Consider the following 27458-nt stretch of genomic DNA (forward strand, 5'->3'; position numbering starts at 1 on the left):
TCTCACAGAGCAGAAGGGCAAAAGCTCACTAGATCATGGTTTTCAGTACACTGTTAGAAATTTCTTGTAATTTTACAGGAAATTCCTGGCTAATAGTTGCCGTAAATTTACTGTAAACAGTATACAGGACTGTTATTGTAATACTTAATACAACATCCCTACTGTAATTAATTACAATAATCATGTAAATTTATGGGTATTTGCCAGGAATTTCCTGTAATTTCACAGGATAGAATACTGTAAATATTACAGCAAAATGTTATATTTACGGCAACTCAGTAGCCAGGAATTTCCTGTAATTTCACAGGACAAATCAATATACTGTAAAACATTACAAGTATAAATATTACAAGTAAAAAGCTGTCATTTTCCGTATTGGCCAATTAAAAACACAACAATGGTATATTTTCTTTTTTTTTTATTAACAAACTGTGCAAAAATACATATTACAAAAGTATCCACTTTATCACACACAAACAAAATTTTACTTTTAAAGGGATACTCCACTTTTTTTGGAAATAGGCTCATTTTACAACTCCACCAGAGTTAAACAGTTGAGTTTTACCGTTTTCGAATCCATTCAGCCGATCTCCGGGTCTTTAGAACAATGTCAGAGTTTTTGGTCCCATTGACTTCCATAGTATATATTTTTTCCTACTATGAAAGTCAATGGGACCAAGAAGAATGTCAGTAACCAGACAGTTTTTGGTCCCATTGTCCCATAGTAGGAAAAAATATATACTATGGAAGTCAATGGGACCAAAAACTCTGACATTCTTCTAAAGACCCGGAGATCAGCTGAATGGATTAGAAAACGGTAAAACTCAACTGTTTAACTCTGGGGGAGTTGTAAAATGAGCCTATTTCCAAAAAAGTGGAGTATCCCTTTAATGAAGAAGCTCACTTCCAGACGTCCAGGCAGCCTATCGTCAGGGGGAACACGATGATATGGAACAAAGGTGTCCAGCCAGACTTGAACTGCATAGGGGAAGTTGTTCATGTTACTATCCCATCAACTCAAAGTCCAGTTTTCTTAGGAGGGTGCAAACAGGAGCGTTGAGCCTGTGTCTCTTCTCGGCTTTACTGCCCGTCTGGGAGTGGATTCCACAAAAAGCTCTGAAAACCGAGAGAGAGGAAAAAAGTTAAAGTTTTCATATCTGTTAAATAATGACAAATACTGTGTAAAAAACATAAGTAACCTACTTGCTCATAAAATAAAATGACTTTGATGTATTTATTTAACATTAACAACTTTAACCATACAATTTAATTTAATGAATTAATGAAAGTTGTAATGTTAAACTGTTGTCCGTCAGTCTCTTCTGTTTACACAAATTATGTCCTGCAGGGGAAACTATAGAACAGACACTACTATATATACACTGCTCAAAAAAATTAAAGGAACACTTTGAAAACACATCAGATCTCAATGGAGAAAAATGTCATGCTGGATATCTATACTAATATGGACTGGGTAATGTGTTATGAACGAAAGGATGCCACATCGTTTGATGGAAATGAAAATGATCAACCTACAGAGGATTGAATTCAAAGACACCCCGGAAATCTAAGTGAAAAAATGATGTAGCAGGCTTGTCAATTTTGCTGAAATTTCATTGCAGCAACTCAAAATGGTACTCAGTAGTTTGTATGGCCCCCACGTGCTTGTATGCATGCCTGACAACGTCGGGGCATACTCCTAATGAGACGACGGATGGTGTCCTGGGGTATTTCCTCCCAGATCTGGACCAGCGCATCACTGAGCTCCTGGACAGTCTGAGGTGCAACCAGGTGATGTCAGATGGACCAAAACACAATGTCCCAGAGGTGTTCTATTGGATGTAGGTCAGGTGAGCGTGGTGGCCCTTCAATGGTATCATTCCTTCATCCTCCAGGAACTGCCTGCATGCTCTCGCCACATGAGGCCGGGCATTGTTGTGCACCAGGAGGAACCCAGGACCCACTGCACCAGCATAGGGTCTGACAATGGATCCAAGGATTTCATCCCGATACCTAATGGCAGTCAGGGTGCCATTGTCTAGCCTGCAGAGGTCTATGCATCCCTCCATGGATATGCCTCCCCAGACCATCACTGACCCACCACCAAACCGGTCATGCTGAACAATGTTACAGGCAGCATAACATTCTCCACGGCTTCTCCAGACCCTTTCCTGTCTGTCACGTGCTCAGGGTGAACCTGCTCTCATTTGTGAAAACCACAGGGCACCAGTGGCGGACCTGCCAATTCTGGTGTTCAATGGGAAATGCCAATCGAGCTCCCTGGTGCTGGGCAGTGAGCACGGGGCCCACTAGAGGACGTCGGGCCCTCAGGCCACCCTCATGAAGTCTGTTTCTGATTGTTTGGTCAGAGACATTCACACCAGTGGCCTGCTGGAGGTCATTTTGTAGGGCTCTGGCAGTGCTCATCATGTTCCTCCTCGCACAAAGGAGCAGATACCGGTCCTGCTGATGGGTTAAGGACCTTCTACGGCCCTGTCCAGCTCTCCTAGAGTAGCTGTCTGTCTTCCTGGAATCTCCTCCATGCTCTTGAGACTGTGCTGGGAGACACAGCAAACCTTCTGGCAATGGCACGTATTGATGAGCCATCCTGAAGGAGCTGGACTGCCTGCGCAACCTCTGTAGGGTCCAGGTATCGCCTCATGCTACCAGTAGTGACACTGACCCTAGCCAAATGCAAAACTGGTGAAAAACAGTCCGAAAAGATGAGTAGGGAAAACAATTTCAGTGGCCTCCACCTGTAAAACCATTCCTGTTTTGGGGGTTGTCTCACTGTTGCCCATCTAGTGGACCTGCTGTTAATGTCATTAACACTAAAGCAGCTGAAACTGATTACCAACCCCCTCTGTTACTTAACTGACCAGATCAATATCCCAGGAGTTTAACTGACTTGATGATATTCTCTGATTAAAAAGTGTTCCCTTTATTTTTTTGAGCAGTGTACTATACTACTATATATACAGTACTATACTATATACTATATATATATATACTATTCTACTATAGAACAGACACTTAACAGCAATAGGTGGGTCTCCATCCAACTTTTTAATGCACATTTTAACGATTTGAAAAAGAAATCCTGACTGGAAACGGTTAAAATTCACATAAAATATTCTAATGTGAACAAAAACTTCTATGTGGATTGACAAATTTGCATTTTTTGCAATTATATCAGGTGTTTCAAGTTGCCCTGTCAACCTTACGTTTTGATCCCACAGCTGTTCACGACTCCTAGGTGCGTGACCATTTATAATTCGCATAACAGAGTTGATTGAACTGCTCTCCAATTAGAGGGTTTTTTTGCCAAATTTTTACGAATGCGTTTAAAAGTTATGTTTTAATTGGATGGAAACCTATCTATTGACATCATTGCATAGAATATATCATAGAACCTAACAATACTGGTAATAAGGTAATAATTCATGGGACGTTACATATGAGAATGATGGATTCACTTTACAGTAAGGGGACATGAATTATCATGAATTCATGTATAAATTCATGCATGAATTATGCATTCATATCTCATGAATCATCAGGAACTAACACGAGTTCAACGTTTTCATTCATGACTTCATGGGTGAACAACACCTTAATTAAAACAATAACTAAGATGGGTAAATCATCATGAATTATGATTTATTACGCATGATCATGATGTTTTCTTTGTTCACAGTGTTTTCTTTGGTCCTTAGAAACACTGATGAACAATGTGCTAATGGTCGCATAACTGTGAACAAAGAAAAGCATCACGATCATGCGTAATAAATCATAATTCATGATGATATACTCATCTTAGTAAATTTTTTTATTAAGGTGTTGTTCACTCATGAAGTCATGAATGAAAAACGTTGAACTTGTGTTATTTCCTGATGATTCATGAGATATTAATGCATGAATGAATGCGTAATTCATGCATGAATTTATACATGAATTCATGATAATTAATGTACCCTTACCGTAAAGTGTTACCTCATTTTCTTTATTAGTGTGTAAACAGTTTAAACATACCTTTGTATAAAGTCCCTGAGGCGTCTTTAGGATACTGCATGTTGAACACATAGTAAGCAGCGAAGGTTTCAGCCACTCCATTCAAAAGACTGATTTGGGCCCCATCACAACTGTTCCTTCTATGAACACTTGTTGCTATTAGTGTCTCTTCTGAAATGCATTAACACAATATGATAATAAAAGGTGAGTAAATCATGGGGTAATTTTCATTTAAAAGTGAACTACTCTATAAAATAATGGAAGAATATACCTTGCACAATTTAGCAAGGTGTGCTGGATAGGTCTCTCTCTCTCTCTCTCTGGATATCAGCAGCTGTGGCAGAGGGCTAGGCTAGGGAATAAAAAACGTAAACATTACCAAATGTATTACCAATTACACAAATACCAAATAAAAAATCTATTATTATTTTAGTCCATATAGTCTGCCAGGCAGCCACATGTAATTTGAGACAAACAAAATGGTTAACTTAATTTTAATACTACTGATAATTTGCTGCCTTTTCTGAAGACAAAGAGCTAGAGCATTGAAAGCTTTTCAACAGAACCCAGGCTCCGGAAAAAATAATAATTTTATGACGATGCTGGTTGGATTTAGTTGCGCACGCGCAGTTTATTTTAGATACAGACAGTTACATGACTGCTCTTCCAACCTGGTTTGCCAAGCACAAAGTAATGTTATAACATATGAGCATACCAGATGCTATATTCAGCTTATCTCACAGTTATAGCTGACTCACATAATTAAAGATACCAGCATTGTCGTTTAATTAAAACCCATATTTCAACAAAAATTTGCTTGTGTTTATTTAGTGACCGTAAAATCTACAAACTTCGTTTATGCTAGTGTGCAAACCACGGCTTCAAGACCCCCGATTACAAGACAGCAAAGCAGAAGTCCTAATAATGTTAGGACAGCCTGTCCAGTAGCACGTGTAATCAATGCAATAATAACCTGAGCTAACTGATCGGGCTAACGTTAATGCTTATTTTTAACAGTCTGGGCTAACGTTATTTGAGCTATCGTCATTGTGGTGGTTGTTTTCCATTAACGTTAGGCTACGTTACAAGCTCAGCTCTACTCGATTCTACTCACCATCTTTGTTTTTCCATTGAAAATAGTGCCGTGTATCTGCATGTGGTAACGTTACCATTTTCTTTATGGATTGAGTAACTTAAAGAAGACGCCGCTTCACCGCGGTCAGTTCATGTTTATAACGTCGTTACCCGGGAGTGAGCGGGGCGAGTTGAGCTAACGTTATATCTAACATTACTCTAGCTAATGTTACTGAAATATACCAAGCGAAAAATTGTGAATATCTCGTACCTTGTAGCTGCATGTGGTAACTTTTTTCCGTATGGGTTGAGTAAGAAGACGCCACTTCACCGCGGTCAGTTCATGGTGTTGTTTTACCGGGAGTGAGCGAGTCGAGTCGGGGCGAACGTCACAGAAGCTAATGTCACTGAAATAAAACCAAACGAAACAATCACCACTCATATGACCGGTATTAATATATCCATAGACTTATAAAAATAGATTTCATGTTAACGTTTCATACCTGAGATGTGTTCCTTCCAAAAGCTGCTTCTTCCAAAAGTGTTTGATTCTGGTGCCGTTGGCCACCGCGGTACCGCGCAATTTCAAAATTCAAATCGCAGCAATCCCACAATGCTATGCGGTGGCTGTAAAATAATGCTTCTACAGTGTAGTTACAACAAAATTACAGGACTGTCCATAAATTTCCCATCATGCATTTGTATTTACAATAAAAACATGAATACAATATGTTGTTGTAAATTTTATCGTAAAAATTACATCAATTGCTAACAGTGTATAAATACAGAGTGTGAAATTAAGATCTTTCTGGCTTTTAAGCAGGAGAAGTGAGAAACGTCAGCACAGAGAAAACTGGCTTGTGAAACTGCATGTTTGTGAACATCTGGAGACTCATAGACCTGCTGTAGAGAGATGCAGTGACTCTGGGCTTGATGGAAAACTATTGTGTTCAGAAAACTATTTCACTAAAAGGTTATCTAGAATTTTGATGAGAAGTGTGCACAAAAATAAAATTGTGCATTTCAATTATCAAGGTATACTCCAGAATAGCAGCCCATATACTGACCCATAATGTCTATTTGACCTTTAGCTCGTATCACAACTAAACTGTGTTGACGTTTATCATCATCATGACAGAACCTGCAGCATCTGATCTGATCTTGATCATTTTGATGCAACAAATTGTAGAGCTAAAATAATATATTTGTTATGAATATTCAGCCTCCATATAACTAATTTAGTTTATTATTTGATCCCGTCTCACCTCAGTGTCTTCAGTTGACAGTCTGGATCCTGTAGTAAATCATTGAGCTTCTTCACTCCTGATTGTCCAGGATCATTTCCTGTGAGATCCAGCTCTATCAGGTGTGAAGGGTTTGATCTCAGAGCTGAAGCCAGAGCTTTATAACCTTCTTCTGTCACACTGCAGTTAGAGAGTCTAGAACAGGAATGAAAGCATTCAGCTGATTAATCAGTTAAACCTGAACAATATAAATCCTTAAACTTGAATTTTATTTTGTTCTTTGTACAAATGCATTGAAAGTTAGTTGCAAAAACTGACAACTGAATATGGAGGCAAAACAAAAGTCACAGAAATATTTAATATGTTAGACATCAACATCACTTTCCAGATTACAATTATCTAAAACTGTGTAAGTCCGTTTATCGGTCCAAATGGGGGTTTCCGCCAGAACGGGTGAAGGTCTCTGTGTGTTACTGTCTTTCCGCGTGGCAAAGTAATTTAATTCCATTCAGGCTTTTATCGGACTCCATTTTATATCTGACTCCATTTTATATCTGACTCCATTTTATATCTGACTCCATTTTATATCTGACTCCATTTTATATCTGACTCCATTTTCAGTTAGATTGCCAATTGGATATTGGTCATTTATATAATAGTTTAACAATACATTTGATTGTTCTATATAACTCTTTACTTATATTTTACCTGTTCATATTAGGAAGCTATGTCGCTCAGAGGTCCTCACGCCTTGTTTAACGTGGGTCTCACGATCATAATCTCACCAGCTTCAGTCACTAAACAGAGGTAATTGCTATATACCTGAGATCGGTCGCATTCACGCTTACACAATCAAAGATACTTTGGTATAGCCCCTGTGATTGCATAAACTTGAAATTAAAGTAGCATTTACTTCAGCAGAGGTATGGCCACTACTACAGATATAAGTCAACTGACTTTACTTGTCTTATAATAGCTTTGGATTGGCCATGCCGTGGTTTCCCACGTACACTTATCTAAAGTAACATTAAATTAAAACAGAGGTAAGACACACCTAGATTTAGGTTGGTCAAGCAGCACTTTTGCCCTAAACGGAAATTCACGTCTTTGCAAAACACGTACACTTGAATTAGTGCCAAAATATTAGTCGTCACTAATCTGATGCAAAACTTGCGGTAACATACGAATCTGTTTAATTCAGCTCTTTCAGGTGTGACGGGTTTGATTTCAGAGCTGAAGTCAGGATGAGACTCTGTTTCTCTGTAATACTGCAATCACTCAGACTGAAGACAGAGAAATACACAGAATGATACTAACTGTAGTTTCTCCAGCTTGAATTGTGGGTTCATCAGTAGATCACTGAGGTTTTTCACTCCAGAGTCTCCTAGTTTATTCCCGCTCAGGTCCAGCTCTCTCAGGTGTGACGGGTTTGATTTCAGAGCTGAAGTCACATCAGAACAACCTTCATCTGTCATATAACAGACTCTTAAACTACATTAACAGAGAGAGAGAAGAAAATAAGACAGAAGAAAAGAAAACTCTCATCATGTCTCTCATGTCAGATATTGAGTATAAAGTGTTTTAGTTTATACTGCATAGACTCAGACTAAAGACAGAAAGAGAATAGAAAATGACTCAGATTTATGATGATCAACTAACGTGTTTAGCTTCATCCAGCAGACTTTTGCTGACAAATAAACAGGGATATCCAGGTTCAGGTAACACAGAGAAAGACTACACATTGTTCATTTAAATATACTACCAACATTGTAACAATACAAAGATTGTCTTGATCTATTTATGCTAGTTTACACATTCATTTCACATAATTTTTAAAGGGTCATGAAACCCCCTAAAACACATATTTTTGAGATGTGAACAGATATGTACAGGCTGCACATCACTGAAAATAATAAAAGCACTCATAAGTATTACCAATAAGTGGAATTTGGTTATTTTTGTGTTTTTCTGAGCAGTTTGGTTCTTCTGGGCTGAAAAGCAAAGTGGAAGCGACGTCACAGTATCTGAGGTAGAGGCGTGCTTTCGGAGCGTGTGATTGGCTGAATGTGAGGTAGAAGCGTGCATTCGGAGCGCGTGATTGGCTGAATGTGAGGTAGAAGCGTGCATTCGGAGCGCGTGATTGGCTGAATGTGAGGTAGAAGCGTGCATTCTGAGCGTGTGATTGGCTGAACGTGAGGTGGATCATATAATTCATATACGGACCAGAGCAAGTGCTTTTTAAGTTTTTATGGACATATTTCATATACTCTAGTGTTCTAAACATGAACCAGCACCACTCTTCTTCAAATTAAATATATGTGCAAATAAAGACACTGATACCTCGTACACTGATAGCCGTACATCTGATCATGAATGCGATGATACAATGGATTATTCTGATACACAGAACACAATGATGTAGACGACAATTAAAAGGACAATGGACAAAAAATTGTCCAAAAAAACCCGATTAAAATGCCTTTATTATTTCTGTGTTAAACTGACGCGTGTCGTTTGTTCAGACTCAGAGACTATAGTGCTCATAAATGTAATGAATATATTATTAGATCTTTTAAACATTCTTCCGCAATTCTCCCTCGTTCTTGTGAGTGTGTTATATAGGGTTATATTTTAAAATGCATCAAGGTGCCTTCAGATCCATCAATTTTTTCCCCTCTGCAGTCATATTTTAATATTCATGTGTCTGTATAATGAGTGTGTCGCAGGTCTGTGTTTTATTGGTCGTTGTCTCCCCTTTTCCCGCCCTCTACACTCCCACTTTTCCACAGCTTTACATGCACATTTCCTCAGACTTTTCCAGCTCTGAGATGTGAACGACCAGCTAAGTGGCAAAGTAATTTAATTCCATTTAAGCTTTTATCTGACGAATGAACAAAAAAGGTGGCTGCTTCGGAGCACTGAAGATAGCAATGTGCTGAAACGTTTGCTTGCTGGTGTCTATTTATTTTTAACTCGCATGCACTTTGCACTTTTTGCACGATGCAATTTATAAAATAAAAAATGTTTTTGTAGACTTTTCCAGTCTTGAGTGGATCAGTGTGTGGTCAGACACCCTTTTTGTTCATTCTTCAATATACCATTGGCTCTACGCACCTGTAGTACAAGGACCTGCAGTACAAGGACTTTTTTCCTATTTGGAGCGCTACATATTTTTTCTAGCTTTTATCTGACACCATTTTAAGTTAGATTGCCAATTGGTTATTGATCAATTATATAATAGTTTAACAATACATTTGATTGTTCGCTCAGAGGTCCTCACGCTTTGTTTAACGTGGGTCTCACGATCACAATCTCGCCATCTTTGGTCACTAAACAGAGGTAATTGCTATATACCTGAGATCGGTCGCATTCACACTTACACAATCAAAGATACTTTGGTATAGCCCCCGTGATTGCATACACTTGAAATTAAAGTAACGTTTACTTCAGTAGAGGTATGGCCACTACTACAGATATAAGTCAACAAACTTTACTTGTCTGGTTTCCCACGTACACTTATCTAAAGTAACATTAAATTAAAACAGAGGTAAGACACACACAGATTTAGGTTGGTCAAGCAGCAGTTTTGCTGCCCTAAACGGAAATTCACTTCTTGTCTTTGCAAAACACGTACACTTGAATTAGCGCCAAAGTATTAGTCGTCACTAATCTGACGCAAAACTTGCGGTAACATATGAACCAGTTTAATCTACTTGGGAAAACAATTTCAGAGTCAGTCGGAATAAAATCAAATGTAACAATTTATTATGTCAGGAAAATGTATCATGCCAACTACATAATCAGTTCAAAGGTAATAAATACAAAACATCAAATGCTCTGGAATAAAGAGAGAAGATGCGAACCTGACATTATAAAATACATGATGTGGAGTGCCTGCATACACTCTGCATCACAGGCTAATTTGAGTTACAAATCGCCACAAGCCTTCTTCAGCATCTCCCTAAACACTCAGACCAAGGCAGAAACCTCTTTTCAAATGTAAACATGAGTTCACAGTGGGAATTTGCATTAATCACCATCCCAGACTTACTGGGGACAGAAGTTGAGGGAATGATGTGTAAATTGGGAGGTGATCACCTGAAGTGTGATAGTGTCTCGAATGGGGATGGTAATATAGCAAGAGAGATCAAATGTTAATTTCCTTGTTTTCTCAGAGAGTTGCCCTCTCTTCCAGTTTATCCAGTCTTACAACTGTACAGGTCTGAAAGTCTGTGATCTGAATGATCCACAACAAGTGACCTGAAAATGGTTGGAAAATTTGAAAATTAAAGTTTGGGAATGGCCTAATTAAAGTCCAGACTACAACTCCATTGAAATGCTGTGGAACTACATGAAACACAGATCATGTTGGAAAGTCTACAAATGTCACTGAGCTGAAGCAGCTTTGTAAGGAGGAGTGGGACAAATGGACCAAAATACCTTCACAGTGGTGTAAAACACTCATAAACTATTTAGTCGAGACTAGCTGAAAAGCTGAAAGCAGAAGATACACAGCTCCCTCAATAGCACTAAAATACATTAATCCTGTCACATAAAATATTAAGAGAAGTGATTTCTACCAGATATCACCCTCAATTCTGTGGCAGATTTACCAGCTCTGACAGAATCATCTGAATTCTGACTCAACACTAGGTATGCAAGTAATGATTACATCACTAAAGTATAAATTATTATACACAAAAACAGCACAATTTAAGTGTTAACTTATAAGAAGTAGAATATATATATATATATATATATATATATATATATATATATATATATATATATATGCAGTATATATATATATATATATATATTAGGGGTGACCCCGAATAGTCGAAGATTCGATGCTTCGATAGGAGGAGCCTGATTCGACTACCGATCTCACGGTCGAATCTTCGTTATGAAACGAGGATCATGCCACTTTGGCTATATGAGGGCGCTCAATGTCTGATTTCACATAGAACTAGCTTTTATGTAAATACGTTAATATTCAGCCTATTATGATAATGCTGTAGGCCTATATAAAAATGTGCAAAGAAAGAAGCTTTTAATAAATATTTTTTTAACGTGCGTGAATAAATCCAAACACCCCGTGACAGATTTAAGTTTCACTTTCAATCCGTGACCGACAGAGGAGCGTCTTCGCGGCAAGGATTTAAATCTTTAACAATGTCTGGGATAAGAAAATCTAAAGTGTGGATGTACACGATTAGAAAGGATATTCTCCAAGGCTGGATTTAGCATCAGGAAAACCATGATCGCACTTCTGCCGGCCAACGTTAACATGTTTCACGCATAGACTGGGTTTCACGTTAGAATGTATTTTATCCGCGCGCACAATTTGAAAAGACTCCAACGGACAGACAGAGTGAAAGACGTTCAGGATTTGTTCTCTCGATCAGGTACAAGTGATTTCAAAACTTTTCAGCCGGTTCTAATTTTATTTTTGGATGCTGTGAACATTTTTAGCTAAAAAGACTGCCTCTCCAGTTTAGCATTTATTGTTGTTTCTGCAGTTAAAGACAAAGTTGAAAATTCTGGCTACTATCGTTATTTTAATAATTTATTTATTTTTATTTTATTTATTAATCTGTCAGGGTTATCTAATCTAACTATTTGTGGCTTGTGTTTTGAATATATGTTCCCCTGCACTTTAGGCATTTTGCACACATTTGCTCCTCATCCTGTGACTTGATTCTGATTTATTTCGTTTTGTATTTTTATTTATTAGAAAGGTATATTCTGTTCTAATTTAATTTAGTAAATGAATTGTTTATTTTTTCGGTGCATCGATGTTGTGCTGTAGGCTGGCCTGCTCGCACAGGTAATTTAGCCGATTTAATTTGATTTGCATGTGAAATGCAAATCTGCAGTGTGGCCTTTCTGGAGTTATTTCTGTTATTTCTTAGTTTTATTGATCATACATTTATTTATTTTCATACATTTTCTTATATCTTTGTGTGATTTTCTGTACATCGCGGCTTTGAAACGTTAAAGCCCCGCCCCCAGCCCCGCCCCCATACACATGATTCGACTATTAGTCGACTATAGGCAAGACATGACGATTCTGATTCGACTATGAAAATCCATAGTCGGGGACAGCCCTAATATATATATATATATATATATATATAGCAGAGGTGGAAAGAGTAATAAAATATTCTACTCAAGTAAAAGTACTACTACTTGAATAAAATTGTACTTAAGTACAAGTAAAATTACTGGTCTAAAAAATTACTCAAGTAAAAGTAAAAAGTAGCTCATTTAAAATGTACTTAGAGTAAAAGTTACTGAGTAACTTTTTTAACAGCGGGGGTTTCTCCCGTGTAGGGTTGTAATGGTATGAGATTTTCACAGTATGATATTGTCTCAGAAAATATTACGGTTTATGGTATTAAAGGGATAGTTCACTCAAAAATGAAAATTAGCCCATGACTTATTCACCCTTAAGTCATCAGGTGTATATGACTTTCTTTTTTCAGACAAATACAATCAGAGTTATGTTAAAAAAAAAGTCCTTTAAAGTGCATCTATTCATCATAAAAGTACTCTGAGGGGTTAATAAAGGCCTTCTAAAGCGAAGCAATGAGTTTTCCTCATAAAAAAAAAAATCCATATTTAATATGTTACAATGTACAATTCTAGCTTCCGGCCACACAGCCATACGGAGTCTACTTGCGTCTAAAGCACAACTTGCGTAACTTATGACGTTGAAGTAGCGTTGTGTAGCGTAAATATCAGCAGTACGTCTCATTACTCGCATAAATTGCGCTTTAGAGCCGGAAGCTAGTAAATATGGATATTTTTCTTACACAAACTCGTTGCTTTGCTTCAGAATCCCTTTATTAACCTCCCATAGCCATGTGGAGCACTTTTATGATGGATGGGTTAACTATTATGATGGACAGATGCACTTTTATAATAGATATATGCACTTTTATGATGGATAGATGCACTTTTATGATGGATAGATGCACTTTTATCATTCATAGATGCACTTTTATGATGCATAGAAGCACTTTTATGATGGATAGATGCACTTTTATGATGGATAGATGCACTTTTATCATTGATAGATGCACTTTTATGATGCATAGAAGCACTTTTATGGACTTCAAAACAGAAACGGCCATTCACTGCCATTATAATATTTTTTTTTATATAACTCCAATTGTATTAGTCTTAAAGTAGAATATCATATACGCCTAGGATGACTTAAGGGTGAGTAAATAATGGGCTAATTTCCATTTTTGGGTGAAAAAATATATTCCTTAAATAATATTTTTTATTATTATTCATATTATTGTTATTATTTTGATAAGTATGTTCTATTGTAGGCCTACAATAGTAACATATTTCTGATATTAATTTCTCCTAGTTAAACCAAATTTTTATTTTTACGGGTAGTGAAGATCTGTTTCAGCAGAGTGTATTATGCGTTCTCTCAGAGCAGCTCTCTAAATGTTCATTCATTAAATCATGTCCTCATATTGTTTGTTAGACGCCGAAAACACAACGAGCATCAGGCATACTTGAGTATGCAGTAGACAAACCGGAGCAGCTCGTTCACACAGGCACACAGAACATTTACACAGCAGTCTTTTTGCGCTTTGAGACCATGTCGCGATTGGATTGAATGCACAGCTATAATTTCAATTTATTCATATGGCCTACATCATTGCATGTTTTACGTGACATCTGCATGTTAATTCCATTTGCATGACTGGATTCGGGGATGCGCTCTGCAAACGGGACATACCTTTATCTGCATGGACAGATGGTCTATGTTTCCTCCTTTTAGAGCCACATTGCGTCCACATTTTCAGCAAATTGGATATCTAACCTCGCGTTTTTCCTAGATCTAATTTAGATCTAAAGTATATAGCCCTCTGGCCATGGTTCGCTTCATAATAATTCGAGGGCGTTTCTCTTCCAGCTGAGTCAGCGTCACCTTTTTTGCACGTTTGTTCTCCCGCCCTTCAATCAATGTAGCAGTTTCCGGAGCGCGATTTTTTTTCCCCAAACTTTGTAAATTATTATTATAATTATTTTTTTTTTTACTCAGTAACGGATGTGATTTAAAATGTAGCGAAGTACAATACTTCAAACAAAACGTACTTAAGTAAAAGTAAAATTACAGATTTTAAAAACTACTTGAAAAAGTAGAAGTACACAAAAAAACTACTCAATTACGTAACGCGAGTAAATGTAATTCGTTACTTTCCACCTCTGATATATAGTATATCCACTAAATATTATAATCCCTTGAAAATTAGCCCATGATTTACTCACCCTCAAGTCATCCTAGGTGTATATGACATGCTACTTTCAGACGAATACAATCGGAATAATATATAAAAAATGTCCTGCAAGACTTCCGGTGGCGCGCGAACACTGATGGCAGCGTGAGTGAATTGCTCTCCCGACAGATACTTGTAAAAGAAACATTTAAATATTCAGTTAATTTTTATATAAAACATTACAATGGAGTGTGGGGCAGGGATGGAAACAAGGGCGAAACAAAAGAAAGTTCCAGGACACGAAGAAAAGACTGGAGAAGAAAAGGGTGAAAAAGAGCCGACAGCTCGCAGTCATGCTAACGCTGAGGGGGAAATTAACCTGGAAAAGATACTCGTTGAGTTAAGAGAATTCAGAAAGGAAAATAATGAAAAGCTAGCGGACATCAAGGAGGATTTGAACACTACAAACAAGAGAATCGAAGATGCTGAGAATCGTATCGTGGAAGCCGAGGAACAAATTCAACACACTGGTGAGGTGCTGTCTGAACTGCTGAAACTCCAGGCTCAGCTCGAAGCGAAGTTAACTGATCAAGAAGGCAGGTCGAGGCGAGATAACATTCGAATATACGGAATTCCAGAGGGCAGCGAAAATGGCTCATCGACTATCAAGTTTATTGAAGAATTGCTGAAGGATGGGTTGGGGCTTGACCCAACGATGGATCTCCATATTCAGAGGGCTCATAGAGCTTTAGCGCCAAAGCCAACGGACAATACGAGACCATGCTCCGTTATCGCTAAATTCCTGAGCTCCAAGACGAAAGAAGAGATCTTGGGACAGGTGTGGAAAAAAGGAGGGCTGAAATGGAACAATGCAAGAATTACATGTGACCACGATTACCCCCCTGATGTCCTAAAGAAACGAAAAGAATATGCACAAGCAAAATCAGTGTTGAAGGAAAAAAAGATCCGATTCCAAACTCCATATCCAGCGAAACTCTGGGTGTTCTACGAAGGCGAGACAGTGCTCTATAATTCTGCGGAAGAGGCGACAAAGGACATGAAGGGCAGAGGCCTTCAGGTGGATATCATCCGACCACAACAGACGCCACTGGAACGCCTTCAGCTCCGAGCTTGGTCGACGAAAAGGGGGCGAGGAGGTAGTCAAGTGGAAACCGATACAACACCGGACTACGTGGAGCGACTGAAAACTTTCAGACGAAAATAATTAGAAAGTGAGCTCGCACACTGACCGGTTCAACGGATGTAACTTAAATGACAGGAAAATGATGGGACGGCATTAATGCAGGTCAGGGGATGTGTTTATTTGGAACCTTTTTGAATAAACCTTAGCAGAATAAGTTAACTATACGAGAAGAACGGTAGCCCTTTCCAAGTGCTAGTTACTCATAGTTTAATGTTGGGAGACCTTAAAACTGTATCACAAGGTGCCATTATATGACAATGTGCCATCGAGGGCCCTCACTTCAGCTTGCAGGTGTGAGGCTTTTCCCTCAGAGCCAAATTTTCATTCAGGCTCGAATAAGATCCATAGATTGGGGATCTCTTCTATGGAAGTCACATATGATACATGTTCTTGTTCATGTTTTTGTTTTTTGTTTTACATTGTTCAAAGCCCTGTTGTTCTATTACAGGGTAAATGGAAGTACAGTTGTGTTTATGTGTACAAAGGTGTTAATAATAATTATACATAATACATGGTTGGCTTAGAGCAAGTGTTTAAATTAGTAACATATAATATAAATGGAGTCCACAATCCTATTAAGAGAACTAGAATTTTATCAAAATTAAAAAAAGAAAAGGTTCAGGTAGCGTTTTTGCAAGAGACCCATTTAGATCAGGCAGAACACTCTAAATTGGCCCGAAATGGATTTAAATATGTATTTTCATCATCACATCCCTCTGGTAGAAGGAGGGGAGTGGCTATTTTAATATCAAACAAGCTTGGGTATGACCATCAGACTGAAGTTAAGGATAAAGAAGGACGCTATATTTTAATCAAAGGACAAATTGAAGGGGCTCCAGTTACATTTCTCAATGTTTATGTCCCCCCAGGTAGCAAATTTAAGTTTTATCAAAAAATCTTTGATATGATCTCAACTGAGTCACAAGGAACCTTAATTTGCGGTGGAGACTTTAATATAATTTTCAACTCGAAAATGGATACCTCTACAAAAGAGAAACCGATAACTTCTACAGCAAGGAAATTTAAAGCTTTATTGAGAGATGTAGGATTGATAGACCTTTGGAGGGATTTTTTTCCTAAAGGACGAGATTACACTCACTACTCGCATGCACACTCCAAATACTCGAGAATAGACTATCTATTTGTGTTCAGAAAAGATAGACATAAGATAAACAAATGTAGCATAGGAACAATGGACCTGTCTGATCATGCACCAGTATATGCCTCAGTGAGTCTAAATAAAATTCATAGAAATACATTATGGAGACTAAACTCTAGTATTCTAAATAACGAGCAGTTCATAGAACGGATGAAAACTGAAATTAAATACTATTTAGAGGAGAATGACAATGGAGAAGTTTCCCCAGCAGTACTGTGGGATGCCTGCAAAGCAGTCTTGAGAGGAAAAATAATTGTAGAAACAGCATTAGTTAAGAAATTAAGACAGGAGAAGCTCATTAAACTACAAGTACAACTAAAAGAGCTGGAAAGGGAACATAAAAGTACACAAGTGCATAGACCAGACTTAATGCAAGAGATTGGAAAAGTAAAAGAAGAAATTACTGAGGTACACAATGCAGAAATAGAAAAGAATCTCACATTTCTGAAACAGCGCTATTACGAAGCTGGAAGTAAATCATTAAAACTTCTAGCTTGTAAACTCCGTAAACAACAAGCTGACAACACAATTTACTAAATTAGAGATCCTGAAATGAAAAAGACTAAATTTAGATTAACAGAAATTCATGAACAATTTGAAAAGTTTTATAAAAAATTATATACAGAAAATATATCTAGTCAAGAAACAGGTATTAATGCATTTCTGAGTTCATTAAAATTACCCAAATTAACAGAAGAACAAAATGAAAGTTTAATAAAGGACATAACTTCACAAGAACTGTTAACAGAGATCACTAAATTAAAACTAAATAAATCACCAGGCACAGATGGGTTTACGGCTGAATGGTACAAGAAATTCAGGGAACAACTTGTCCCTATCCTCCTTCCAGCCTGTAATGCTACATTTCATGGAAGCGAGATTCCCATTTCATGGAATGAAGCGATTATCTCTCCTATTCCTAAGGAAGGAAAAGATAAACTAGAATGCGCTTCGTATAGGCCCATCTCAGTCTTGAATGTTGATTATAAGTTATATGCAGCAATATTGACTAGGAGGATAGAAAAATTACTTCCAGAGCTGATCCACAACGATCAGACAGGATTCATTCAACAAAGACAAACACAGGACAACGTTAGACGCACCCTACACATAATGAAACACATTCAAGAGAGTAACATGCCAGCAATGATAGTGAGTCTAGATGCCGAAAAAGCCTTCGATTCTGTAAGATGGTCATACCTATATAGAACACTAGAAATATTTGGTTTTCATGAAAACATTATTAAAGCCATACAATTAATATATTCGAGACCACAAGCCAGAATTAAAGTAAATGGGAGTCTATCTAATTTTTTTAATCTGGAGAGAGGCACAAGACAGGGGTGCCCTCTCTCCCCCCTCCTTTTTGCCCTCTATATTGAACCCCTTAGTCAATGGATACGGCAAAATCATTATATTAGCGGGATAAAGATGGGTGAAGATGAACATAAAATATCGCTATTCGCAGACGATGTTATGATATACTTGAGAGACCCGGCAATATCATTTACAACCCTTATGTCAACACTAGATAAATTTAGCACTCTATCAGGATACAGACTAAATGTTAAAAAAACACAAGTCATTTGCTATAATTTTATTCCATCTGAAGCAATAAGGACCAAATATAGGATCAATTATAATGTAGATGTAATTAAATATTTGGGAATATACCTGCCAAAAGATACTAACACCCTGCTAGATGTAAATTATAGACATTTAAATAGTAAGCTTCACGCAGATATCCAGAGGTGGAGTGTTATCCTTTTTTGAATTTGGGGGAGAGAGTGGATATTATTAAAATAAATATGCTCCCGAGGCTTCTATATCTTTTTCAGACACTTCCAGTAAAGGTCTCAGAAGAACAATTGAAACATTGGGATAAATGGATTATAAGGTTTAATTGGGAAGGTAAAAAATCCAGAATTCGATATAAAACACTCCAGATACCTAAAGAAAGAGGCGGCCTAGCCCTCCCCTCCTTAAAAGAATATTACATAGCTGCCCAGTTAAGAGCCATAGTTTGCTGGTGCAACCCAAGCTATAAAGCTAGATGGAAACAAATTGAACTTTCCTTTTTCTCTGAAGTACCAATCCAAGCAGTAATCGCAGATGATAAACTACTAAGAGCCCATATAAGTAAAGAATATCCATGGATTAATACCACACTAGAGAAATATGGGCCTCAATAATTAAAAAATGTGAATTGAAAGACACTTTGAAAATAATTAGATGGTGTGCATATGATACAGAACTTTAGACGAAGTTTTTAAGAAATGGATTAAGAAAGGAGTTACGTCGTATTATTCTATCACAGACAACAATATTTTCTTAACCTTTCAAGAATTTAAGAATCGGTTTGAAGTGAGTAATCAAGATTTGTACAGATACTTTCAAATAAGACACCACTTCAACACAACAGTAAATAAAACCGGGAATTGGAAACAAAATGATTTTGTGAAGATACTCTTGTCTACATTTAAGGCTACTACAATTAGCAAGGTTATTTCTAAACTTTATCATTGTCTTCAAAACCACAGACCAGAATCCACCTCCTATATCAGAATTAAATGGGAGAAAGAAGTAAACATCACTATATCAGAAGAGGCTTGGTTAGAAACATGTAAATACCAATGGAAAACTACAGGCTCCCATCAATGGAGGCTATTCGCCTGGAAAAATATAAGTAGATTCTTTATTTCACCTGCTCAAAAGAGCCATAGTGAAGTAGGATCAGGGTGTTGGAGACACTGTAGTTCAGAAGTAGCAAATCACCACCATATATTCTGGGCGTGTCCAGTCATTCACTTATTTTGGAAGGATGTTCACAGGACTGTAGAGGCTATATTAAGGATAAAAATTCCATTCCAATGGTATACCTTCTATCTGGGAAATCTGGATTTACATGAAACCGATTATATATACCTATGGAGAATATTCCTGGTGGCAGCTAAAAAGGCTCTTACTCGTAAATGGCTTCAACCCACCTCACCCACTATAGAAGACTGGAAAGCAATTGTAAATGAAATATATAGGATGGAAATCCTTACCTTTTCTTTAAGATTGAAAAAACAAAAAGGGGCTCTGTTGTGGAAGGAATTTGTAGGAAATTGAGTAATTATATAACAGATGTAATCATAGACTATTATTGGAAATAAAACACTAATGATGCATTGTTGCATGTTTGTTATTGTTTTTGTGTTTTCTTTGTTCTGTTTTTATATTATACAGAAATGGACATTTATGTATGTATAAATATATATTCCTTTGTTTGTAATTTAAAAAAACACAATAAAAAAAAAATAAAAAAAAAAGTGTCCTGGCTCTTCCAAGCTTTATAATAGCAGTGAATGGCTGTATATTTTTCAAGTCCATCAAAGTATGAAAAACTCAATGAAAAAACACAACAACAATAAAATAGCATAATGACAGGATTGATATGGTATACCCACGTTGTAACAAATAAATTAAATATATTAGAATTTTTCACAAAAGTTCTCTTGCGCTTTTGCCTCCGGCATCGTCCTGTCAGTCATCGCACCTCACTCTAGTCATGTGACTCCTGTGGCTCAACTTACCTCAGTATCTCCAATTTACACTTTATATTCTTCAGTCCAGTGCAGATCAGCTTCACTCCTGAATCCTGCAGATTATTATTGTTCATGTTCAGCTCTTTCAGATTGGTATCTGATCCAAGAACTGCAGCCAGAGCTGAACAGCTTTTGTCTGTTAAGTTACAATCATTTAACCTACAATAAGTCACAACACAGAATTAGATGGAACACATACAATACATTTTCTATATACAAATATTAAATACATTTTCCATTAAATTTTTACATAAACAGCACATACAGCAAAGAGGCTGAGTTAAACTAACATTCATCTTCAGAAACTACTCTTTCCTGTACATTAGTGTTTTTTATTCAGTGACAAATAACCTAGATAAAATGAAGCATGTTTGAAAAAAATATTTGTGTAAAGCTTTTTTAGCTATATGATTTTTTCTCTATTTATGTGACCTGATAGAGTTTAGGTTCTTGCCACTGTTGCCTCTGTCTTGCTTATTTAGGGACACTTAATATTCAACAACATTATTGTCTTGACTGCACCGACACCATTATATGAGACAGTTCACACTTTTATGGCAAGTTAAAGGCCTTTCACTATAATTCAAAAAATCCCTCCATTCACATGTAAATGTATTTTTGACATAAAATCTTTAATGATTTAAGTAAAGCTAAGATTACTTAAAACTAAGAAACTAAGAATTTTTGTTTTGTGTTTAATATTTCAAGATTAAGGTCAACCGATGGCTGATGCCGATATCTTAGAGAGCAAGGTGGCCAATGGGTGATATATCATTAAGTTAAAGATAGTAAAAAAGCATCCATAACAATTGCTGAAATGAAATTTATAGTTATTTTACTTAATTACTAAATTAGAAAAATATATTTAAAAAAGAGATTTTGAACGATTTAAAATTTAAACTTTTGTAGAAAAAACATCTTAAAATGTGTACATCAAATATGATACAACAGGCTTTTGATAAATGTTTATTTGTAAATCTCTCGATCTACATATTACATTACATTATTATTACATTAAACTAGAGAATTACTCATAGAAATAAGCATTTAAAATATCTAATTACTGGGAGAAACAGAGGGACAACTAATATATCATGTGGTAATATATATGATAAAATCTCAATGTTTTATAAAAATCTCAATGTTTTATACTATAACCTTTCAGAATTTCATCTTACTTTTTGGCAATATAAATAAGACTTACAGGGCTCTTCTGGAGGTTTTGATGACTGCCGATAATCTAATGAGACACTCGTCTGATTTCTTGAATTTCTGAAGCTCAAACTCCTCCAGCTCTTCCTCTGATGTCAACAACACAAAGGCTAAAGCAGACCACTGGGCAGGTGAAAGGTCACCAGATGAGAGACTTCCTTTGCTAAGGTGGGTCTGAATCTCTTTCACCAGAGTTTGGTCGTTCAGTTCATTCAGACAGTAGAACAGATTGATGGATCTCTCTGCAGGAAGATTATCTTCTAATTTCTGCTTGACGTACTGAACTATTTCCTTGTTGCTCTGGTCATTGCCGTCTTGCTGTGTCAACAGACCTCGTAAGAGTCGTCGATTGGACTGGAGTGACAGACCGAGGAGGAAGCGAAGGAAAAGGTCCAGGTGTCCATTGTCACTCTCGAGCGCCTTGTCCACTGCAGTCTTGAGAAAATCAATCATGGTTTCATTTCTGTTTTCCTGTTCTGTAGACTCATGATCAAACACACTTGTCTTGTTGATGTCTAGAAACAGATGTGCATAAAGGGCTGCAATAAACTCTTGAATGCTCAAGTGAACAAAGCAGTACATGGTACCAAGAACGATCCCTGTTTCCTCCTTAAAGATCTTGGTACACATGCCTGAGTACACTGATGCCTTATAGACGTCAATACCACAGGCTTCCAGGTCTGTGTCATAGAAGATCAGGTTGTTTCTTTCCAGCTGATGAAATGCCAGTTTCCCCAGTGAAAGGATGGCATCTTTATCCCAGGAAACATCTGGTGTGTATTCTCCATCATACTTTCTGCGGCTCTGCTGGATCTGAAAGCGGAGAAAATGTGTGTACATTTGTGTCAGAGTCTTGGGAGTGTCTTCAGTGTTTGATTCCTGCAGTGTTTTAGAGATCTCATCAGCCTGAGTGTTTTTCACATCATTATTTCTTTTCTCCTCCAGAATGTTCTGGAGAACAGTGGCTGAAATCCAGCAGAAGACTGGGATGTGGCACATGATAAAGAGACTCTTTGATTGTTTAACATGATCTATGATTGTGTTGGCTTGAATATCATCCGTGAATCTTTTTTTGAAGTACTCTTGCTTTTGTGCGTCACTGAATCCTCGTATCTCTGTCAGCCGGTCGATACAGTCAGGAGGAATCTTACTGGCAGCTGCTGGTCTGGTGGTGATCCAGATGAGAGCAGAAGGAAGCAGATTTCCCTTCATGAGGTTCATTAGGAGAACATCCAGAGAGGCTGGTGACGATACATCACGCCACGTCTCATTACAATCAAACTTCAGAGGAAGGCGACATTCGTCCAGTCCATCAAGGATGAACAGCACTTTAAATTGATTCCTTCTTGTAAGGTTGAGTCCTTTTGTCTCTGGGAAAAATTGAGTTATAAGGTCCATCAAACTTAGTTTTTCTTTCTCCTTTAAGTTCATCTCTCTGAATGGAAGAGGAAATATGAAGCTGATATCTTGATTTGCTTTTCCTTCAGCCCAGTCCAGAACAAACTTTTGCACAGAGACTGATTTCCCGATGCCAGCAACTCCTTTTGTCAGTACAGTTCGGATCTCCTCGTCTTGTTCAGGTGCTTCAAACAAATTTGTGCATTCAACCTGTATCTCTTGTGCTTCATGACGCCTGGAAGCAACTTCAATCTGTCTCACCTCATGTTCAGTATTGACCTGTTCACTGCCACCCTGAGTGATATAGAGATCTGTGTAGATGTTATTCAGAAGTGTGGAGTCACCTTGCTTCGCAATTCCTTCAAACACACATTGATACTTCTTCTTTAGGCCATATTTCAGCTGATGAATGAAGAACAGCTCATCTAAACACAGGAACAGACAATAGATAGTTTTAGTCTTCATTTTCTCTCCTACATTTATAAGAGACAATCTGACAGATGATCATGAGTCTCTTACCTTCTAGAGCATCAGCAGCTTCATCTTGCTTCATCTCTCTCAGGTAATGTAGTGTGAGATCAAGAGCTGCTGATTTGATACTGGATCTGTTCTCATTAAAGTCCTTCACAAAGTGCTGTGTGTTCTCTTTTTGTAATATTTTCTTTAACTTCTCCAGCTCATTCTTCAGATATGTGATTATTTTGCTCTCAAGATCCTACAAACAAAAGTAAGAGAAAAAGAATAACACAATTTAAGCCAAATTGTACGTCTACATTTGGTCAACACTATTTATTCAATAATTATAATACATGTACATAAAAAAATCCAGTTAAAAGACTAACATGCTAACCAAGTTGAGCTAAAATGTGTTTAAAAGGAAAAATAAGTGATTCTTTGTTCAATAACATATTTGTTTGTTAGAAATATTAAACATTTATAAAAATGTGTTTTCCTACCTGGAAGATCCCAAGAAGATTGTCTTTGAAATTCTCGTGGTTCCTGTGAGTCTGAACGTCTGAGTCTAATGTCTCATATTGAAGCCTGTAATCAAATTAGTAAAATAAAATACTAACTGATATTTTACAGAAAGAGAAATAAGCATTAGCTGTGAATATTTGACAAATATTTGATCTAAACATGTTTCATGATTGGTATTCACTGATACAACTTTTAAACACAGTCAATGTGTGACAAAAAATTTGTAACACAAAATACCTTTTATTAGATGATGGTGTTTTCTCTCTGAAGGCTGGTGGATAATCTTTAGACCGATCACTCTTCAGAGACACAGAGCTGGACACATGTGAGCCTGATCTTACACTGATGACACAAAGAACAGAGAGAGAGAGAAAACACTTTAGTAAAGGAGGATAAACTGTGTGTGAAACACATCTGTGTCTTTATCTAATCCTCCACAGAAATACACACTCACATAATCAACAGTTTTATAGTTAACAATCATTTTATTTACTGGCTCACATTAGTTTAACAATTCCTTTAATATACATGAGTGAGATTAAATAATTTAAGAGAACATGTCAAGTTTTTGTTTATTGACAGAAAAGAGAGCAGAAATGTCTGTGCAACACAGTTTTGTTAGCAAACTTGAATTAAATGAAGTGTATAGTTGTTTTCTAATGTCTGTCAATAATTTTATGATCTAAAAACTAAAGTCATTTATTTGGATTAATTCAGCGTCTAGAAGGTTATTAACAAATTATTAACTGTGATATTTTCTATAGAGCAAACAGGGCTTTATATACAATGTCAGTGTTAATTTAAGAAGTTCAAAAATTGTGCAAAGCATTTACAAATATAAAACAATGCTTAAAGTTTTGTTATTGACAGGGAAACACAAAGTCCAGTGGAGTTTAAACTGATGAAAACAGACGCAGTCTTACCTGTGTTTCTCTGAGAGACTCATCTGAGAGAGAGAGTCCTTTCCTCTTTCCTCTGACATACTGCAGCTAAACTGACACTGAAAACTGATCAGCACTGCTTTCTGAAAACACTCAATCCTTCAGCATCACCTGGAAATGACACCATTTTACACAGATGAAGAACATCTTATTTAAGACAATAATGAAGAATGCTGAGTTATCATCAACAACAGCAACAGCAAAAACAATGTATAAAATAAAGTGAGTTACAGACAAATATATTGTCATGTAAAATAACCGAATGGTCTTAATCATTTCTGATTGTTTAATGAGTTTAACTGACTCTAAATGTGACCCTGGACCACAAAATCAGTCTTATGTGTATTTTTTTTTAAATTGAGATTTATACATAATCTTTCCATTGATATTAGGTTTGTTAGGATATGACAATATTTGGCCAAGATACAACTATTTGAAAATCTGGAAACTGAGGGTGCAGAAAAATCGAAATATTGAGAAAATCGCCTTTAAAGTTGTCCATTTCTATAGGCGATTGTGCTGCATCCACTCACAAAACAATTTTTTTAATATATTTAAGGTGGGAAATTTACTAAATATCTTCATGGATCATGATCTTTACTTAATATCCTGATGATTTTTGGCATAAAAGAAAAATCAATAATTTTTACCCATACAATGTTTTGTTGGCTATTGCCACAAATATACCCGTGCTACTTAAGACTGGTTTTGTGATCCAGGGTCACAAATATGAATTCATTGGGGAACAGAAATTTACATTGTGCTGGGAAAACTGAACCCAATTTGTTATATTCTCTATTACAGTATAATATCATTTTACAATCATATTTACCCAATCTTTATTAATTGTTGAATCGTTTGTCATTTAATCATTACTTCAAGTTCACAATGGTGGTTGATTTCATTACTTTCAAATGATCCTAAAACAACTGATTATGTAAAAGTAACCAGAATTATTATAGACATACTATAATTATTACAGAATTATTATAGACATATTCTCAGAATAACTACTAATCATAATTGCTATATGAACTGAAATATTCAGTTTAATAACAGCAGATTGTTGTTCATTGACGTTATGCTTCATCTCTGTCTACTGTAAATGTCTGCTTCAAAAATACTTTCGATTTCACATCACAAAAACAACAGCCTAAAACTGAAGAGGAAATGGGAGAAAACTTTCAGAAACATATTTGTTTTCAATAACCCTTTATCAATAAAACGTTTTGTGTTTTAACTTCAAAAGATTGTAATTTCTGTCAGATTCTTCGTCTGTTCAGAGTAGCAGAAGAACAGCCTTCTGTAACTTCACATTTAAATCACGCTTAATATACAATATGAAGTTCCTAATAATTACAAATGACTTTAATGGTGAGTGTATTAAACTTACTTGCAGTCTTGTCCACTAAGAAGAGAATTTATAAGTATTTTAAACTCAGTAACGCTTGTTTGTCCGCGCGCGTCGTTCTCAGAATCTCTTCCTGGTCTCGATGGATTGTGGATTAAACACATAAATGGCCGCGAGTGTTATCAGTGAGCAACAGGTTTAGGTGTCAACAGGTGTTGTTACTGTCGCTACTCGATCCGTACCTGAAACACGATCGGTTCTGCGCATGTGCGAGAACGCGTCTCCTTCCTGTCTGATGTCGAAACCATTTACGGCAGTTGTTGTTCGACACTACACGATCCGTATCGTAACTGAAGCCCCTTAACTGACTTTTATTACTTTTATTTATACTTTGTCATTTTATTTATTGTTTATTTATTTTATTTTATTTTATTTTAACTTTAATTTATTTTCTTCTCCCTAAAGTTGTGTGTTATTTTACGTGCTCCATTTCCTGTTAACACTCATATTTTTGTCAATTCTGTATAAGCCAGTTATTGTTGTAAATTTTACATAAAAAAAAAACAACAAAAAAACTATCCGTATCGGAAATAGTTATTTACTAGTGATTATCTTAATATAAATAAATAAATATATGAAGAGTTCAGATGCAAAAGCCTCTAAGTGCCATCTGAAATTTTCTTCTAGAATTTTTATCAAGCTTGTATATTTAAGTTAAATAATTTCACTTAAATGACAATGCAATACCTATTAATTGTCATTTAAGTGAAATTATTGAACTTAAATATATGAGCTTGATAAAAATGATCATTCTAGAAGAAAATTTCAGATGGCACTTAAGAGGCTTTTGCATCTGAACTCTTCATATATATAAATATAAAGGTTACATTAAATTGATTCAATTAAATAAATGGAGAATTAAATCGTTTATGTATGGGAAATACAGATGTGCATTAAGTGTGGGCATTATGATGGTTGTAGTGTGCGATCAGCCTCCTCTGCAGAAGTAATATTGTAATATATTGTAATATTTACAATATTAATACATGT

At 36.5% G+C, this 27458-nt stretch overlaps 1 protein-coding gene and 1 long non-coding RNA gene across 2 annotated transcripts in view; both read right to left on the reverse strand.

Moving 5' to 3' along the window:
• Positions 1-25380, reverse strand: part of LOC309501907 (uncharacterized protein) — a 427051-nt gene extending 401671 nt beyond the window's left edge. Inside the window, exons 1-8 of the mRNA XM_082174163.1 lie at positions 25040-25380; positions 24354-24458; positions 24095-24179; positions 23658-23853; positions 21733-23563; positions 20517-20687; positions 7647-7820; positions 6351-6524 (exon numbers count right to left, since the gene is read on the reverse strand). Of these exons, the coding sequence (XP_082030289.1) occupies positions 6351-6524; positions 7647-7820; positions 20517-20687; positions 21733-23563; positions 23658-23853; positions 24095-24179; positions 24354-24458; positions 25040-25098 (2795 nt within the window). The 5' untranslated portion in view covers positions 25099-25380. The remainder of the gene's footprint in view (positions 1-6350; positions 6525-7646; positions 7821-20516; positions 20688-21732; positions 23564-23657; positions 23854-24094; positions 24180-24353; positions 24459-25039) is intronic.
• On the reverse strand, positions 768-5861 carry LOC309502045. The gene is made up of 4 exons (XR_014207087.1): positions 5357-5861; positions 4283-4363; positions 4033-4182; positions 768-1116 (listed from the first exon to the last, which is right to left on the reverse strand). It is a non-coding gene; the product is annotated as an uncharacterized lncRNA (long non-coding RNA).
• Positions 25381-27458: the final 2078 nt, after the last annotated feature.

This window comes from Leuciscus leuciscus (genome assembly GCF_965113295.1).
Source record: "Leuciscus leuciscus genome assembly, chromosome: 6".
In the NCBI taxonomy this organism is placed as follows: Eukaryota; Metazoa; Chordata; class Actinopteri; order Cypriniformes; family Leuciscidae; genus Leuciscus; species Leuciscus leuciscus.